General features: G+C 63.6%; 2 protein-coding genes across 2 annotated transcripts; both read right to left on the reverse strand.

Moving 5' to 3' along the window:
* Positions 1-201: 201 nt before the first annotated feature.
* Positions 202-9,235, reverse strand: LCK (LCK proto-oncogene, Src family tyrosine kinase). The gene is made up of 13 exons (XM_052811799.1): positions 9,057-9,235; positions 5,794-5,900; positions 5,589-5,670; positions 5,413-5,503; positions 5,170-5,268; positions 4,920-5,023; positions 4,655-4,804; positions 4,237-4,389; positions 2,969-3,148; positions 2,473-2,549; positions 2,206-2,359; positions 1,559-1,690; positions 202-1,249 (listed from the first exon to the last, which is right to left on the reverse strand). Exons 2-13 carry the CDS (start codon positions 5,893-5,895, stop codon positions 1,047-1,049), a joined length of 1,527 nt encoding a protein of 508 aa, XP_052667759.1. The 5' UTR covers positions 5,896-5,900; positions 9,057-9,235; the 3' UTR covers positions 202-1,046.
* Positions 9,236-10,814: 1,579 nt separating this feature from the next.
* Positions 10,815-12,611, reverse strand: FAM167B (family with sequence similarity 167 member B). The gene is made up of 2 exons (XM_052811253.1): positions 12,054-12,611; positions 10,815-11,441 (listed from the first exon to the last, which is right to left on the reverse strand). The coding sequence occupies exons 1-2, from the start codon at positions 12,342-12,344 to the stop codon at positions 11,178-11,180; spliced, it is 555 nt and encodes a 184-aa protein (XP_052667213.1). The 5' UTR covers positions 12,345-12,611; the 3' UTR covers positions 10,815-11,177.
* Positions 12,612-12,622: the final 11 nt, after the last annotated feature.

A 12,622-nucleotide genomic window follows, 5' to 3' on the forward strand; every position in this document is an offset into this window, starting at 1 on the left:
TAGGAAAAATGGCAGCGGCGGGAGAGAGCGGGCGCGGGGGTAGCTAGCAGGCTAGGCGGAGCGGCGGGGTGCCTGGGCTGTACCACCGCCGCGGGGGCGGCGCCGTGCGGGCTGGACCATCGCTGGGGCGCGGGGGGCGGGCAAAAGGGGAGAGGGTCCAGGTGGGCGGGGCGGAACCATTCGGGGCGGGGGGGGGGGGCAACAACACCAGGTGGGGCTGAACCATCCCTGGGGGTGGGGGGGGGACACGGACACGGTAGAGGCCGCTACCAGCAGCCAGGCCCCGTTCCCGGCCTTTCCCACCCGGGGTCGGCGAGAGTGGGGCCGTGGGGGTCTCACACAGCCGGGGTCGGCGTGAGAGGGGCCTCGGGCCCTCAGCAGCACCCCGGGGTGGCGTTGGTGTGAGTCGGGGTCCATCCCTTGAGGGCATCACCCTGCTTGCCCCATGGCGGCCTGGCCTCCCCAGGGCCGTAGCGAGGCCCCACGGCCACCGCCAGTGCAGAGGCCTTTATTTCCCCAAAACGCGATGGTGGTTACTGGACAAGGTCCTGCAAACGCCACGGAAGCAGAAAGAGCATCCCACGGCCAAGGGCTGGGGTGGCCATTGCTTGCGAGGAGGGGGTACCTGCCATCACCGGGGTGGAGGGTGTGAAGGAGGAGGCGAGGCCCAGCCAGAGGGGTGCAAGGGGGCTGGTGTGGACCCTGGGCAGCCTCCTGTGGGGCTGGCGGCTGGATTTGCACTCGGGCAAGCACAGGAACAGCGTGGTGGGCACCCACTGGGCCCCGCACAGCTCCACCAGAGCCCCCCCAGCACCAGCCCTCTGCTCTTTGGAGTCACTTGTTGGCTTTGGCCATCCGTCACCTTCTGGGGGGGGTGAAATCTGCTGCTCCAAAGATTTGAAGCATTTCAAATCTTTACTGCTGAGGTCCAGGCAGTGTTCGCCAATGCCCCAGGGCGATGTGTATGGAGTCTGTGGGGACCTGGTGCAAGGGGGAGTGCCCCCGGGCACCCCAATGCAAGGGTGTCCCAGCTGCTGCTGGGGTCCTCACGGCTGCTGCTGGTACTGGCCCTCGGTGGCAGTGAAGAAGTCCTCCAGCACACTCTTCATGTAGTCAAAGGTGGGACGTTCCTCGGGCCTCTCCTTCCAGCACTGCATCATCAGTTCGTACAGCTCCTGCGGGCAGTTGTCTGGCTGCGGCATGCGATAACCACGCTCCAGGTTCTGTATCACCTCAGGGTTGGTCATCCCTGCGAGGACAACATGCACAGCACTGAATTTAGGTCACCCCCATGTCACGGGCAGCACCCTACATGTGCAAATCCCACGGGGATGTTTCTTTCCCCCTCTATTGCCTCTGAAACCCCCGGTGGCTTTTGGGCTGTGGCTGGCCACGTGCATCGGGAAGCGGTCGAAACCATCACGGGCTGGCAGGGAAGGGAGCCAGATGGGGCGGCTCAGAGCATGTGTGCGTGCGGGAGTGCATGCACACACTCGTGGGTGTGCGCTTGCGTGTGTGTGCGAGCCCTTCTGCCGCGCAGCTGCTGGGAAATCCTGACCTGGATATGGGATCCGGCCGTAGGTGACGATCTCTGTGAGCAGGATGCCGAATGACCAGACATCGGACTTGATCGTGAACGTCCCGTAATTAATAGCCTCCGGTGCCGTCCACTTAATGGGGAATTTAGCCCCTGAAAAACAGCAGGAGGGAGAAAATAAAACATTACAGCTGAGCTGGAAACGTTCCTCTCTGTTTAACCTGATGTGACAACCCTGAGTCAGCCTCTGTCCCTGCTGTATGCCTGGGGATGAGCTGGGTCTGGTGGCAGCCACCCCCCCGACCCCCCCCCCCGGCTGCTTGGCTGGCTACAGAGCCCCCCTGCAGCGGGCCAGCACGCCTGTTCCTGCAGTAGCCACCAGATAGGGCTGTCACCCCACAAAAGCAGGGTTGGGTGGGCATGCAGGGTCCCGCAGCCCCCCTCCGGTTCAGGGGAGAGAGATGGAGGGGGGAGAAGGACCACCGCACCCCCCATTTGCTTCCCTCTCCCAGGGCTGCAGGCAGTCCTGCAGCTCCCGGGGCACCGCGGGGACCCTCAGAAGAGGCTGGGGTGGGTGGGGGTTTTCCTCCTGTGGCCCCAAGCTGTGTGCACCCCAAGAATGGGGCTCGGTGGGGGCACATGTGGGGCCGGGGCAGTGGGAAACGCACCCTCGCGAGCTGTGTACTCGTTGTCCTCGATGAGGCGAGCCAGCCCGAAGTCGGCGATTTTGCAGCACAGGGTGTCCGACACGAGGATATTGGCAGCCCGCAGGTCGCGGTGGATGTAGTTTTTGGCCTCGATGAAGGCCATGCCTTCGGCGATCTGCGGTTTGGAGTAATCGCAATTAATAGCCGCCAGCCCGAGCAGGGCAGCCCCAGCTCCAGCCCTGGCAGAGCCTTCCCCACCAGCAACGCCACGGCTCCGTCCCCCCTCACCTGTGCGGCCATGTCCAGCAGTTTGTTGATGCTGAGCTTGACTCCTTCCGAGGTCTTGAGGAAGTCCACGAGGCTGCCTGCAATGAAGGCGGCAGGTCTCAGCAGCAGGCAGGCACGCTGCCTCCCCCCTTGGCATCTGTTGGGGCTGGGGATCATGGTGGTGGGGTCACCAGGGCACTGTCCCCCACTGCAACACCGAACGTGGGGCCGGGCAGCTCACAGCCCCTGGAAAGGCAGGCAGGAGTGGATGGGCAGGAGACCACCCTGCCTGCAAGGTCCTTTTCCCCCTGCCAGGGCTGACCCCCGAGCTCCCAGCTGGTGACAGAGCCGTGATGCAAAAGCAGAGTGCGGGGGAGGCAAAGGATGCTAAAAGCAGCTCAATAAACAAAAGCCAGCACTGACCGCTGGACGGGAGCAGCCAAGAGCCGAAGGACCACGGCTCTTCACAGCCCCCAGCCACCCCCACCCATGGTGGGCAGCACCCAGGTGCCCTCACCCTTCTCCATGTACTCTGTGATGATGTAGATGGGCTCCTTCGTCACCACGGCGTAAAGCCGCACCAGCCGTGGGTGCTGCAAGTTCTTCATGAGGTTGGCCTCTGCCAGGAAGGCGCTGGGTGACATGCTGCCCTGCTTCAGGTTTTTGATGGCCACCTTGGTGTGGCCATTGTAGAAGCCTGCAGAGAAATGGGGCAGAGCGTGATGGGGGAGAGGGACCCCATCACCAAGCACGGCCGGGGGACATGTGGCAATAGCGGTGCTGGCGGAGGAGGCAAATGTGGGGGCTGCTCTGTGGATCTAGAGCATCCAAACCCAAGACTGCACAAGTAAGAAGTTGGAGATTGCAAAGGTGGGCAGAGGACCCTCGCTCCCTGGAGGACTGTTGCAGTGGGGCCAGAAGACTTTTGGAGGCACTCACAGCTCCGTACTGATCACCTTCTGGGCAAAAACCTGTACCCGCATTTTAACCCACCAGGCAGATATTTTTACCTGTGGCTTTCAGCCACCATGAGGAAAGGAAGCTGTTGGTTGCTGGGCTTTTAACTGCAGGGGCAGCTGGGGGAGCCAGGCAGCGATGCCAAAGCCTGGCTCCTGCTGGGTACCCAGAGAAGCCTTTGTGGGACAGCCAGCACTCGTGGGAGCGAAGGCAGGGACACCGCTCCGGAGCTGCAGGGCAGGATGGAGGGGAGCAGGGCAGCCCCAGTGCCTTCCCCACTGTGGCACCTGGGGAGCAGGAGGTGCTTTTTGTGGCTGGATCGCAGCACGCTCGAGGCACCGTACTGCCTGCGAGCCCCCAGCTGCTCCCAGCGTCGGAGCGACAGCCACAACAAGGGCCATTTCCCGTGCGGAGCCACGCACGGTGCTCGCGGGCCCCGTGCCAAACCCGGCAGCTGCTCTCACGGTGAGCAGAGCCCAGCTCGATGAGGACATGGTGCAGCCCCCCGTGCATGCACACCTGCACTGGCACACCCGTCCCGGCGATGGGTGCCTGCCCGGGCAGCGGTGCAGGGGTCCGGGTGACCAGGGATGGGAGAAGGGGGAAGCTTGGGCTGCTCTGAGTAAACCAGAGCTGCCCCTGGGCTGCTCTAGCTGCTGGCTTTCTCCCTTTTTCCAGGGCCCTTGTAAAAAGCCAAGATCCCACGCTTGGGGCTGTGCTGGCTGCTCCATGCAAGACCCCAGCTGGGGACACCGCGGGGCTCAGCTGACGCTGCCCACACCAGTGGCCTCAGCCGGGAGGAAGCACCCCAGTTTCACCCTGACTCACCCATCCAGACTTCTCCAAACTGCCCTGCTCCCAGCTTCTCCACCAGCTTCAGTGACTCCCGCGGCACCTCCCACTCATCCTGCCACCATGGCTTCTGTGGCTTCTGGGTCCGGCAGGGCTTGCCGAGGCGGGTGCACAGCCCGTCGGAGCTGCCTGCAGCGCAGGGGGAGGCAGAGCCAGTGTCAATGCAGGCAGAGGGCACAGGGTGCCCAGCACAAGCTAATGACTTTGCTGGGGCATGGGTAGCAGCGTGTCCTGCTCATCCCATCCCATCCCATCCCATCCCATCCTCATCCCCATTCCCATCCCCATCCCCATCCCCATTGCCATCCCCATTCCCATCGCCATCCCCTGCCTGCAGGCAGGATCAGCCCCTGGACCACTCGTTCCCCCCCCCCAGCCCCTGGACGACACATACGTGTGTAATATTCCACCAGCTCGTGCAAGCTGCTGAAGGTGACGCGGGGGGAGATGTAGTACCCCCCGTTGTCCATGTTGCGGATCTTGTAGTGCTTCACCGTCTCACCCTGGTTCTGGTCGAAGTCCCTTACTGACAATGAGTAGGAGCCTGGGGAGACGGGGGGACCGTGTGGGTGCGGGACCCTAGCACTCCTCCTGTGCTTCCCCAGTGCCTTTCCCAGCGCCCGCAGCAGGAGATGCCGGCAGGACCCGTGGGACGGTACCTTTGGTGGTCTCGCTCTCCCGGATGAGGAAGGAGCCGTGAGTGTTGCCTGACGCCAGGAGCTGCCGCTCCGCATCCTTGCGGCTGATGTTTTTGAAGAACCACCTGGGGACACGGGGCAGAGTTAGGGCTGGGGGGGCGGGTCAAGCCACCTTCACCCACCGGCGCTTTGGGGGATGCTTCTGGCACCTTCCTCCACCCTGCTGACATGGCTCCTGCCAGGGCAAGGCTCCTACTCAACCCCTACTCACGGCTCGGGCTCCAGGCTGTTCACCATGGCCACGAAGTTGTAAGGGATCAAACCCTCCTGGCCGGTGGTGAGCGACTGCGCCTTCCACCACTCCCCGCTCCTGCAAGGACACAGCGAGGTGAGACCCCCCCCCCTCCAGCTGCCAGGACCCCGCACGGACCCCCCCGACAGCACCGGGATGCCGGCTGGGGAGCCGCGGGGTCGCGCCGGCGCGGGTGCTGGGACACCGTCGGCGCTCACTCACTCTTCCAGGATGCGGAGCTTCTCGCCCTTCCGCAGCCCCAGGTCCCCGTCGTGCTTGGGCTCGTAGTTGTACAGGGCCACCACCAGCTTATCTGGGAGGACAAGCGGAGGGGCAGGGGGGTGGTGGCCAACTGGGGGGTTTGTCCACAGCCACCCCCTGCTGCGGCCGGACCTTACCTTGCAGGGGGGAGCATGGCGGAGACGTGGCCTCGTAGGACACCAGGGGGTCTTGCACCTCGGAGCCGTTGCGGATCAGCCTCTGCCAGGGGACGAGGAGCCCGGTGAGCCCTCGCCTTCCCGGGAATTGGCCATCCCACGGCCACCTCCGGAGGCGTTCAGCTACCGGGATGGGGGACGGGGTGTCTGCTCACCCCCTCCTCACCTGGCGCTTGCTGTCGGGCTCGATGGGGTAATTGCAGTGCTCACAGATGTCGATGTTCTCGATCCAGTCCTCATCGTAGTCCGAGCTGCAGCAGCAGCCCATGGTGGCTGCAAAGGGGCAAGAGGCGGTGAGGGAAGCCTTCGCACCCCTGGCCCCAGCCTTGCCTCTCCTCCCGCTCCAGCGCATCCCCATTCTCAGCTTCCCACATTGCATGGCTCATCCCACACACTCCCCAGGTCCTCAGCTGAACTGGGAGCATCCTCTGACTCTCCGTCACTAGCCATATTTCCTCCTAATTTCGTTCTGGCTTTGTTAATTAAAAACACTGAAAGCAATTAGTCCCCAGCCTGAGGCTCCCCTTTCCCACCACTACAGCGTGGCGTTGCCTTCTTCGCCGGCTCCTTCCCACCCTGCAGCCCTTGGGCTGATCCCTATGTTCTCCATCTAGATAACAATCTAAACATGAATATCCCATTAGCAATTAATACATTCTTGCATGGCCCTGCAACGCGTGTTTTATGAGGTTTGGCTGGACCAGGCACCTCCCCGGCCCTAAAAAATGGCTCCTGGGGTCAGAAGTGGATGCGAGTGCTCACCCACCCACGCTGCATCGCCTCTGATTTCCTTCCCCCCAGGGCTCTCATTAACCTTCCCCCCCCCTGCCCCCACCCCAGCCGTGCATTCAGCCCTGTCGCTGTGGTCCTGTTTCTCCTGCATCAAGGATGTTCTTTAAACCCACATCCCTGCTCGGGCACCCCTCATCCTCGGCAGCTCACCCTGAAACATCAAGAATCCCCCAACCTCAAGCATCAGCCCTGGCTACGGTGATGCCAACACAGTGCAGGACTGCGACCCGGGGTCCCTGGCACCGTGGTGTGGGCACCGGGGCAGCCTGGCAGCGATGCCACGAGTGTCGCGTGGGCTCTGCAAACCACCTGGGTAGCTCATGCCTTCCCGCAAAAGCTGAGCGCAGCACAGAGCCAGGAGCCCCGACGGTGCGTCACATGGAAACGGCAGCCCACGGCCCTGGTAAAAGCTCTTCTGCAGAATCCCCCACGCCTACGCCACCGGGATTTATCTCCACCAAAACCTGGCCCCCAACCCCTCTTTTCCAGGCTCTGCCCAGCAGGTTTGGGGGCCGGGGCACAGTTTCCGCCGGTACTGGGTGCCAATGGCAGGGCTGGGACCCCCGCGCTGCCAAAAGCCATCCCAGGTGTCTCTGCCCCCAGCACCCAAAATCAGCGGCCACTTTTGCAAACGCCGAGTGGGAGCTCTTATCTGGCAGCGAGGCAGTGCAGCTGCGAGGGTCCCCATCCTCGCCGTACCCTGCAACGAGCCGGGTCCCCGGCAGGCTGGCCGAGCCCCGGGAGCTGCTTTACTGGGAGATGCCGGCTGCCGGCACCGCCGACACCGTTTTCTCCTTGGTTTCCTACCCGGGAGCCATTGCGCAGCTGTGTTTTCACAAGCACATGCTTAAATCCACCTCTGTCCGTACTGCCAAGGAGGGCACGGCAGTGGGGGCTTCGTTTGAGCCTGTGCCCCCTTGGGCAGCTGGGGACAGAGGGAAGAGCCTCGCAGGGGGTCCCCAAGGAGGGTGCGGGGTCCCCAGGGTGCTGCCAACCCCCAGTGCCACCAGTCGCAGCCATCAGAGCCTGCTGTCAGGGCTGGCTCTGCAAACCAGGACCCCCCTCCCTCAGGAACAGGGTCGGTGCGGCTCTTTCGGCATCCACGGCAGGGACACGGGCGCTGTCCCCACGGCGCTGCCTCGGGATGCCCACTGCCACGGCAGCCGATGGGCAATTTTGGCGAGGAGAGGGCAGACGAGCGAGCCCCCCCACCCCCCCCATGCCATGCAATGCTGCTTTGGGGACTCAAATACTAAAAACCACCCTGGTGCCTTCAGCTTTTGGTGACACCTGTTTGGCAACACACTTTGGCACCCAAAAAGGGGTTTGGCCACGCTGCAGTGCCCCGATGAAGGCAGGAGGAACAGGCAAGGCCCCGGTGATGCCCAGGCAGCAGCAAAGCCCGTACCCAGCCCCAAGCACAACCCTGGCCCCGCAGAGAAGCCCCCACTCTCCCAGACCTGCCCGCAGCCCTTCAAATGCCTTTACCAAAGGCGAGCACTGCCAGGAGGTGTTTTTTCCTTCCTGCACGAAGCCGAGGTGGGGAGGGAGGTGCTGCTATTGTGCCTTTTTTTCTTATGTACTCAAGCCACAGCGTAATTTCCACCGAGCAGCCGTTTCACCTGCGTGGCGCGAGGGCCACGCCGGTGAAATGGGGCGTTTGAAGTCTGATTTTGTGACTGCATCTGTGCAACCGAATTTCTCGTGCCAAGGCTGCCTGGGAGGGATGTGTAGGCGCCTCTGCCCCTTGCCTCGCCATGTTCCCGGGGAGGTGTCTGTGTGTGTGTGTATGGGTGTGCACGGGTGTGCACGGGTGTGCACGCGTGTCCTCGCACGGCCGTGTATGTGCCTTTCCCCGGCTTTGCTCGGGAGCATGTCCGGACTCCCTGGCTCTTGCTGGCCCTTCCGCACACGTCTTCTTTGGCCAGGTCCGGTTGGTTTGTTCACAAGCGTGGGCGGGCGTGAGGAGGGCTGAAGGCTGGGCTGACTCCGTCCCTGATGCTCTTCAAGGCTCACTGGGATGTCCCCAAGCCAGCTGTGACCCAGCTGGACAGTCAGCCCCACGCTGGCACAGCCTCGCAGAGACGGGAAGGACCAGGGCCCCAGAGCTGCCATCACAGCAGGGAAGTGTTTGCACTGAGACGGCACCAAAACCAGGCGTATCTCAGTGTCTGAACCCCCCAAACTGGGCAGCGGAGCCCGATGGACCGGCACTAACCCACTGCCTGTCCCTAAGCTGCTCTTGCCCACAACTGGGCAGGCGGGAGCCTGGCGTTGGGGACAAAACTCCTGCTTTGCCCTGGAAAAAACGAGGCTCGGGGAGAGCCCTGCGAGGGGGCCGGCGCTCCCACCCCGGGCAGGCCCCCCCGGTGGGCAAGAGGGCATCAGGGCAGCGGCTTTCACCCCAACTGGGAGGCCACAGAGGAACGGGGAGCACAGCCCTGCTCCCCCCATCCCTCACCCCGGCACCAGCGCTCCCATCCCCCTGCAGCAACAAGCCTGAACCCCATTTCCATCTCTCCGAGGGGCAACCTTGGAGAGTGCAACAGGACCCCCGCCCACCCTCCGCAGGCACCCGGGTGGTCCCCGGCTCCCATCTGGAGGGTGCAAACCCTCTCACCCCCAAGTCCCCATTACCTGTTGGCAGCAAGGCGAGGACCAGCTGCTCTCAGACTCCCATGGCCCGGCAGCAAGAGCGACGGCACCGTCCCCGCTCACGTCCTCTCCATCCCCGGCGGGAGCACGGCGACCCTCTGGGGGAGCAGAGACGAGCCCCCCGCACGCGGGCGCGCGCTCCCCGCTGCCGCCGCTCACTCTTGCTCACTGCCTGCCCTGGTTTCCTGCCTCATGAGCAAACTCTAGAGAAGCTGGTTCGCAGTTCGCGCACAACCGCAAGAGCTAGTGACAAACCCCGATGGCTTCCTGCCATCCCCAGCACGGAGGGTCCCTGCTCTGGGTGCCCACCCGGCCACTGACCCCCAAGGACCGGGTGGGCAAGGGGATGCTGAGCCCCTTGGCCAGCAGAGGAGTGGGGTCCCATGGGCTGGGAGAAGTGCTGCGAGGGGCCGGCGATGGGCAGGGGATTATCACCCGCTGCTTGGGCAGTCCCGGCTAGCTGAGTCCCCCCGGTCCCCTGTGCTGTCCCCTCTCCGGTGCTCGGCATGGGCAGGCTGGCAGTGCTGTGTACGAGCCCCCCCCGAACCCTGTCAGACCCTACGCAGGTTGTGGGATTCATCCTGCACCCTGCAGCCCCCGCTTTGGCCGTCACCACCAGGTCACCCCAGACCCTGGCACCCTGCGAACCACGGTGACAGGAGCTGAAGCCAAGGGGACACGTTGTGCCCCAGCCGGGCTGTCAGCCTTGTTTTTTTGGAGACAGCTCAGAGCAGAGCAACCACAACCCTATTGTCTTGGCTTTTGTGATCAAACATGAAGCCACAGGTACCTGCCGGCTGCTCTGCGGAGGCACGGGCAGGAAGCCCATCTGTGTCAGGGGGGAGGCTGTGGCAGCCTTGGGGGGGGCACCGCCGTGGCAGCACCGGACGCAGCACCCACCCCGGCAGGGACATTTCCCAGGGTCAGCCGCGCGGCCCCATTCCCAGCGCGCTCCCCAAAACCGTGGGTGCCCCAGGCAAGGGGTGATGGGGAACGCTCCCAGGCCCTGGGGTGTGCCACAGCCTCGGGGCGCACATTGGGTTCTCCCTGTGTCCTGCCGCTACCCTGGGAAGGAGAAACAGCCCCCAAAGTTGTCCCCGGATCACCCCACAGCTTCCCTGGGTCACCCCACAGCTTCCCCGGCGCTGCTTCCAAAAAGCATTCTGTGAAAGTCACATCCCCAAGCAGCAACTTCTTTCGTAAAGGGTTTGATGTTAATGGAGGAAGGGAAAAAGCCAAAAGCAAACCCCTCTGGTGAAGGCAGCGTTGTCAGCCCTGGCTGGTACTACCCCCAGGATCCCTCCTGCTCCCAGCGCAGTGCTGCAGGGGCTCGGACGGGGGCACGGGGGCTGCCGAACCCTGTGTTCAGCCTCCAGCACCTCCTGGCCTCAAAGCCTCAAAAACAACCCCTCCATTTGCAGCCGGTTCGGTGACGAGCATTTCCTGCAATGGTGCAGCCCGAGCACCCACCCGCTGCCAGGGGCATCCCGGGGAGAGGCTGGCAACGAGGTCCCCAAAGCAGAGACACTGTCTCTCCAGCACGGCACCGTCCTACAGCAGAAACCAGCGAGAAGCCACCCACCCTACGAGCCAGAGCCCTGGGGAGCAGCCGGGGAAGGGGCGATAGCAGCATGGTCCCCCCCTGCCACCCCCAGGTCCCCCACAGCGAAGAGCCAGGAGCCACGTCTAGAGGCACAGGCAGGTGCCCAGGTGCATGCAAAATAAGGAAAAAACATCAGCTCTCACCTTCACCTCCTTTTATTTCTCCTCAAAGGGCTGCTCCCCACATTTTCCATGGTGGTTGATCCCACCATCTTTAGGGACAGGGCACTGGGTGCCCCAAAACACCCTGTGCCCAGTGGGGATGGTGGCATTTGCCATGCCACCGTGGCATGGTGTGGCATTGCCCTCAGGGCAGGGCTGGCAGCACCACTGGCCCAGTACTGCCTGCCCCGAGGGAGCTCAGCCCCAGCAGCAGCTCCGCAGTCCCTGAGGCATTTTGGAAGGGATCCTCAAGCCCTACCAGGTCTGGGTGCACCCATGGGTGCCTGCAAGGCTCCCATCTGGGCTTGGTGCAAAGCATTTCACGGGGTCCCGCCGTGCTTAGCAGAGGGAGAACCGTCGAGAGTTGATGTTCATGCGGGTGACTCCGATGTGCTTGAGCGGCATGGACAGGAGGAAGGCGGCCTTAGGCGGGATGTTGCAGAGCAGGTCCGAGTCTTCCTCGCAGCCCTCAAGGCCGAAGGTAGCGTCGTCCAGCATCTCCTTGTGCTGGTGGCAGGCCTGCTCCACCTTCAGCCGGTGCAGCTGCGCCCGCAGGCGCATCAGCTGCTGCGCCAGGCGCTGGTCTGCAGCCTGCATCTCCCGCTGCACGGGGAGATGGGCATCAGGGTCGGAGCAGGACCGGCCGTCGGGTCAGCTGCCCGGGCAGTGGGGATGCTGAGGCAGCAGGGCTGAGGTTTGGTCAGGGCATAAACCCACCGGGGACCATGTGCACACGTGGCCTTGGGATCGGCATAGAGCCCACGCACACAGTGCCAGGGTTGGCACGGGGTCTGTGCCAGGGTCACGGCACGGGGTCAGCTCAGATGCCCGTGTGTTTGTACCCGCATGGCTGTTGCTGCCTGTGCCACCCTATGAAAGTCACCGCAGCCGTGCCACCAGCAGAGCAGGCAGGAGGTGGTGACAAGCACAGACCCTGACAGAGCCGTGACCCCCCAGGGGACACGGGCAGAGCTGTGGCACTGGCAGAGCCACATGCGCCTTGCAAAAAGCCACGTACTCTGGCCATGCTGGGCAAAGGAGCAAAGCACGGCGCTGCGGCTGGTGCGCCCCGGCCCCCACGCATCCCATCGCTGCTGCACGAGGTTGGGCTGCAAGCGCTCCCTCTGCACAGCGAACCCCCACGGCCCCATCCCTCCCATGAGGCTCAGTCCTTGCCCACCCCTTGTGCCCCCCATCCCACCAACATCTACTCACCAGCTCCGTCCTGAGCCACTCCAGAGCTGCCTCCATGGTGGCAAAGCCACAGATGCCACCATCCCACTTGTCCTCGGGGTGCCCAGGGGCCGGCTCTACCCCCCGTGCCCCCCCAGGGGTCCGGCTGTGCCAGGGCTGGCCCCGTACCCGGGCTTCCCACTCCAGGTAAGAAGGTCTCCGTGTCTGCAGCTTCAGCTTGGCCGTCAGCGCCTTTACGCTGTCCAGGCTCTCCTCTTCCCAGGTGGGCTCCTCCTCACCCAGCTCCTTGAACTTCAGCTGGCTAAAGGACATAGCGGCACCCACCGGAGCCCCCCAAAATCTTTGGGTGAGCTCTCGCCCCCTCAAAGCCCCCGTGCAAGCAAAGTCTCTGCCCCGCTGCACCTACAGAGCAAAGAGCACCCTGACCACGGACACCCACCCACTCTCCCCAGCTACACCCGAGTCCCGGCTATTTATTCACCCCCAGAACAATAAAGGTTGGGGACGCCGAGGACAATTCTAACGGGCAGGAACTTTCCTTATCCCGAGGAGTGCAAAGGAGGGGGCTTTTTTTTTGGTTTTGTTCGGTG

The sequence above is a fragment of the Harpia harpyja genome, chromosome 16, assembly GCF_026419915.1.
Source record: "Harpia harpyja isolate bHarHar1 chromosome 16, bHarHar1 primary haplotype, whole genome shotgun sequence".
Classification (NCBI taxonomy): Eukaryota; Metazoa; Chordata; class Aves; order Accipitriformes; family Accipitridae; genus Harpia; species Harpia harpyja.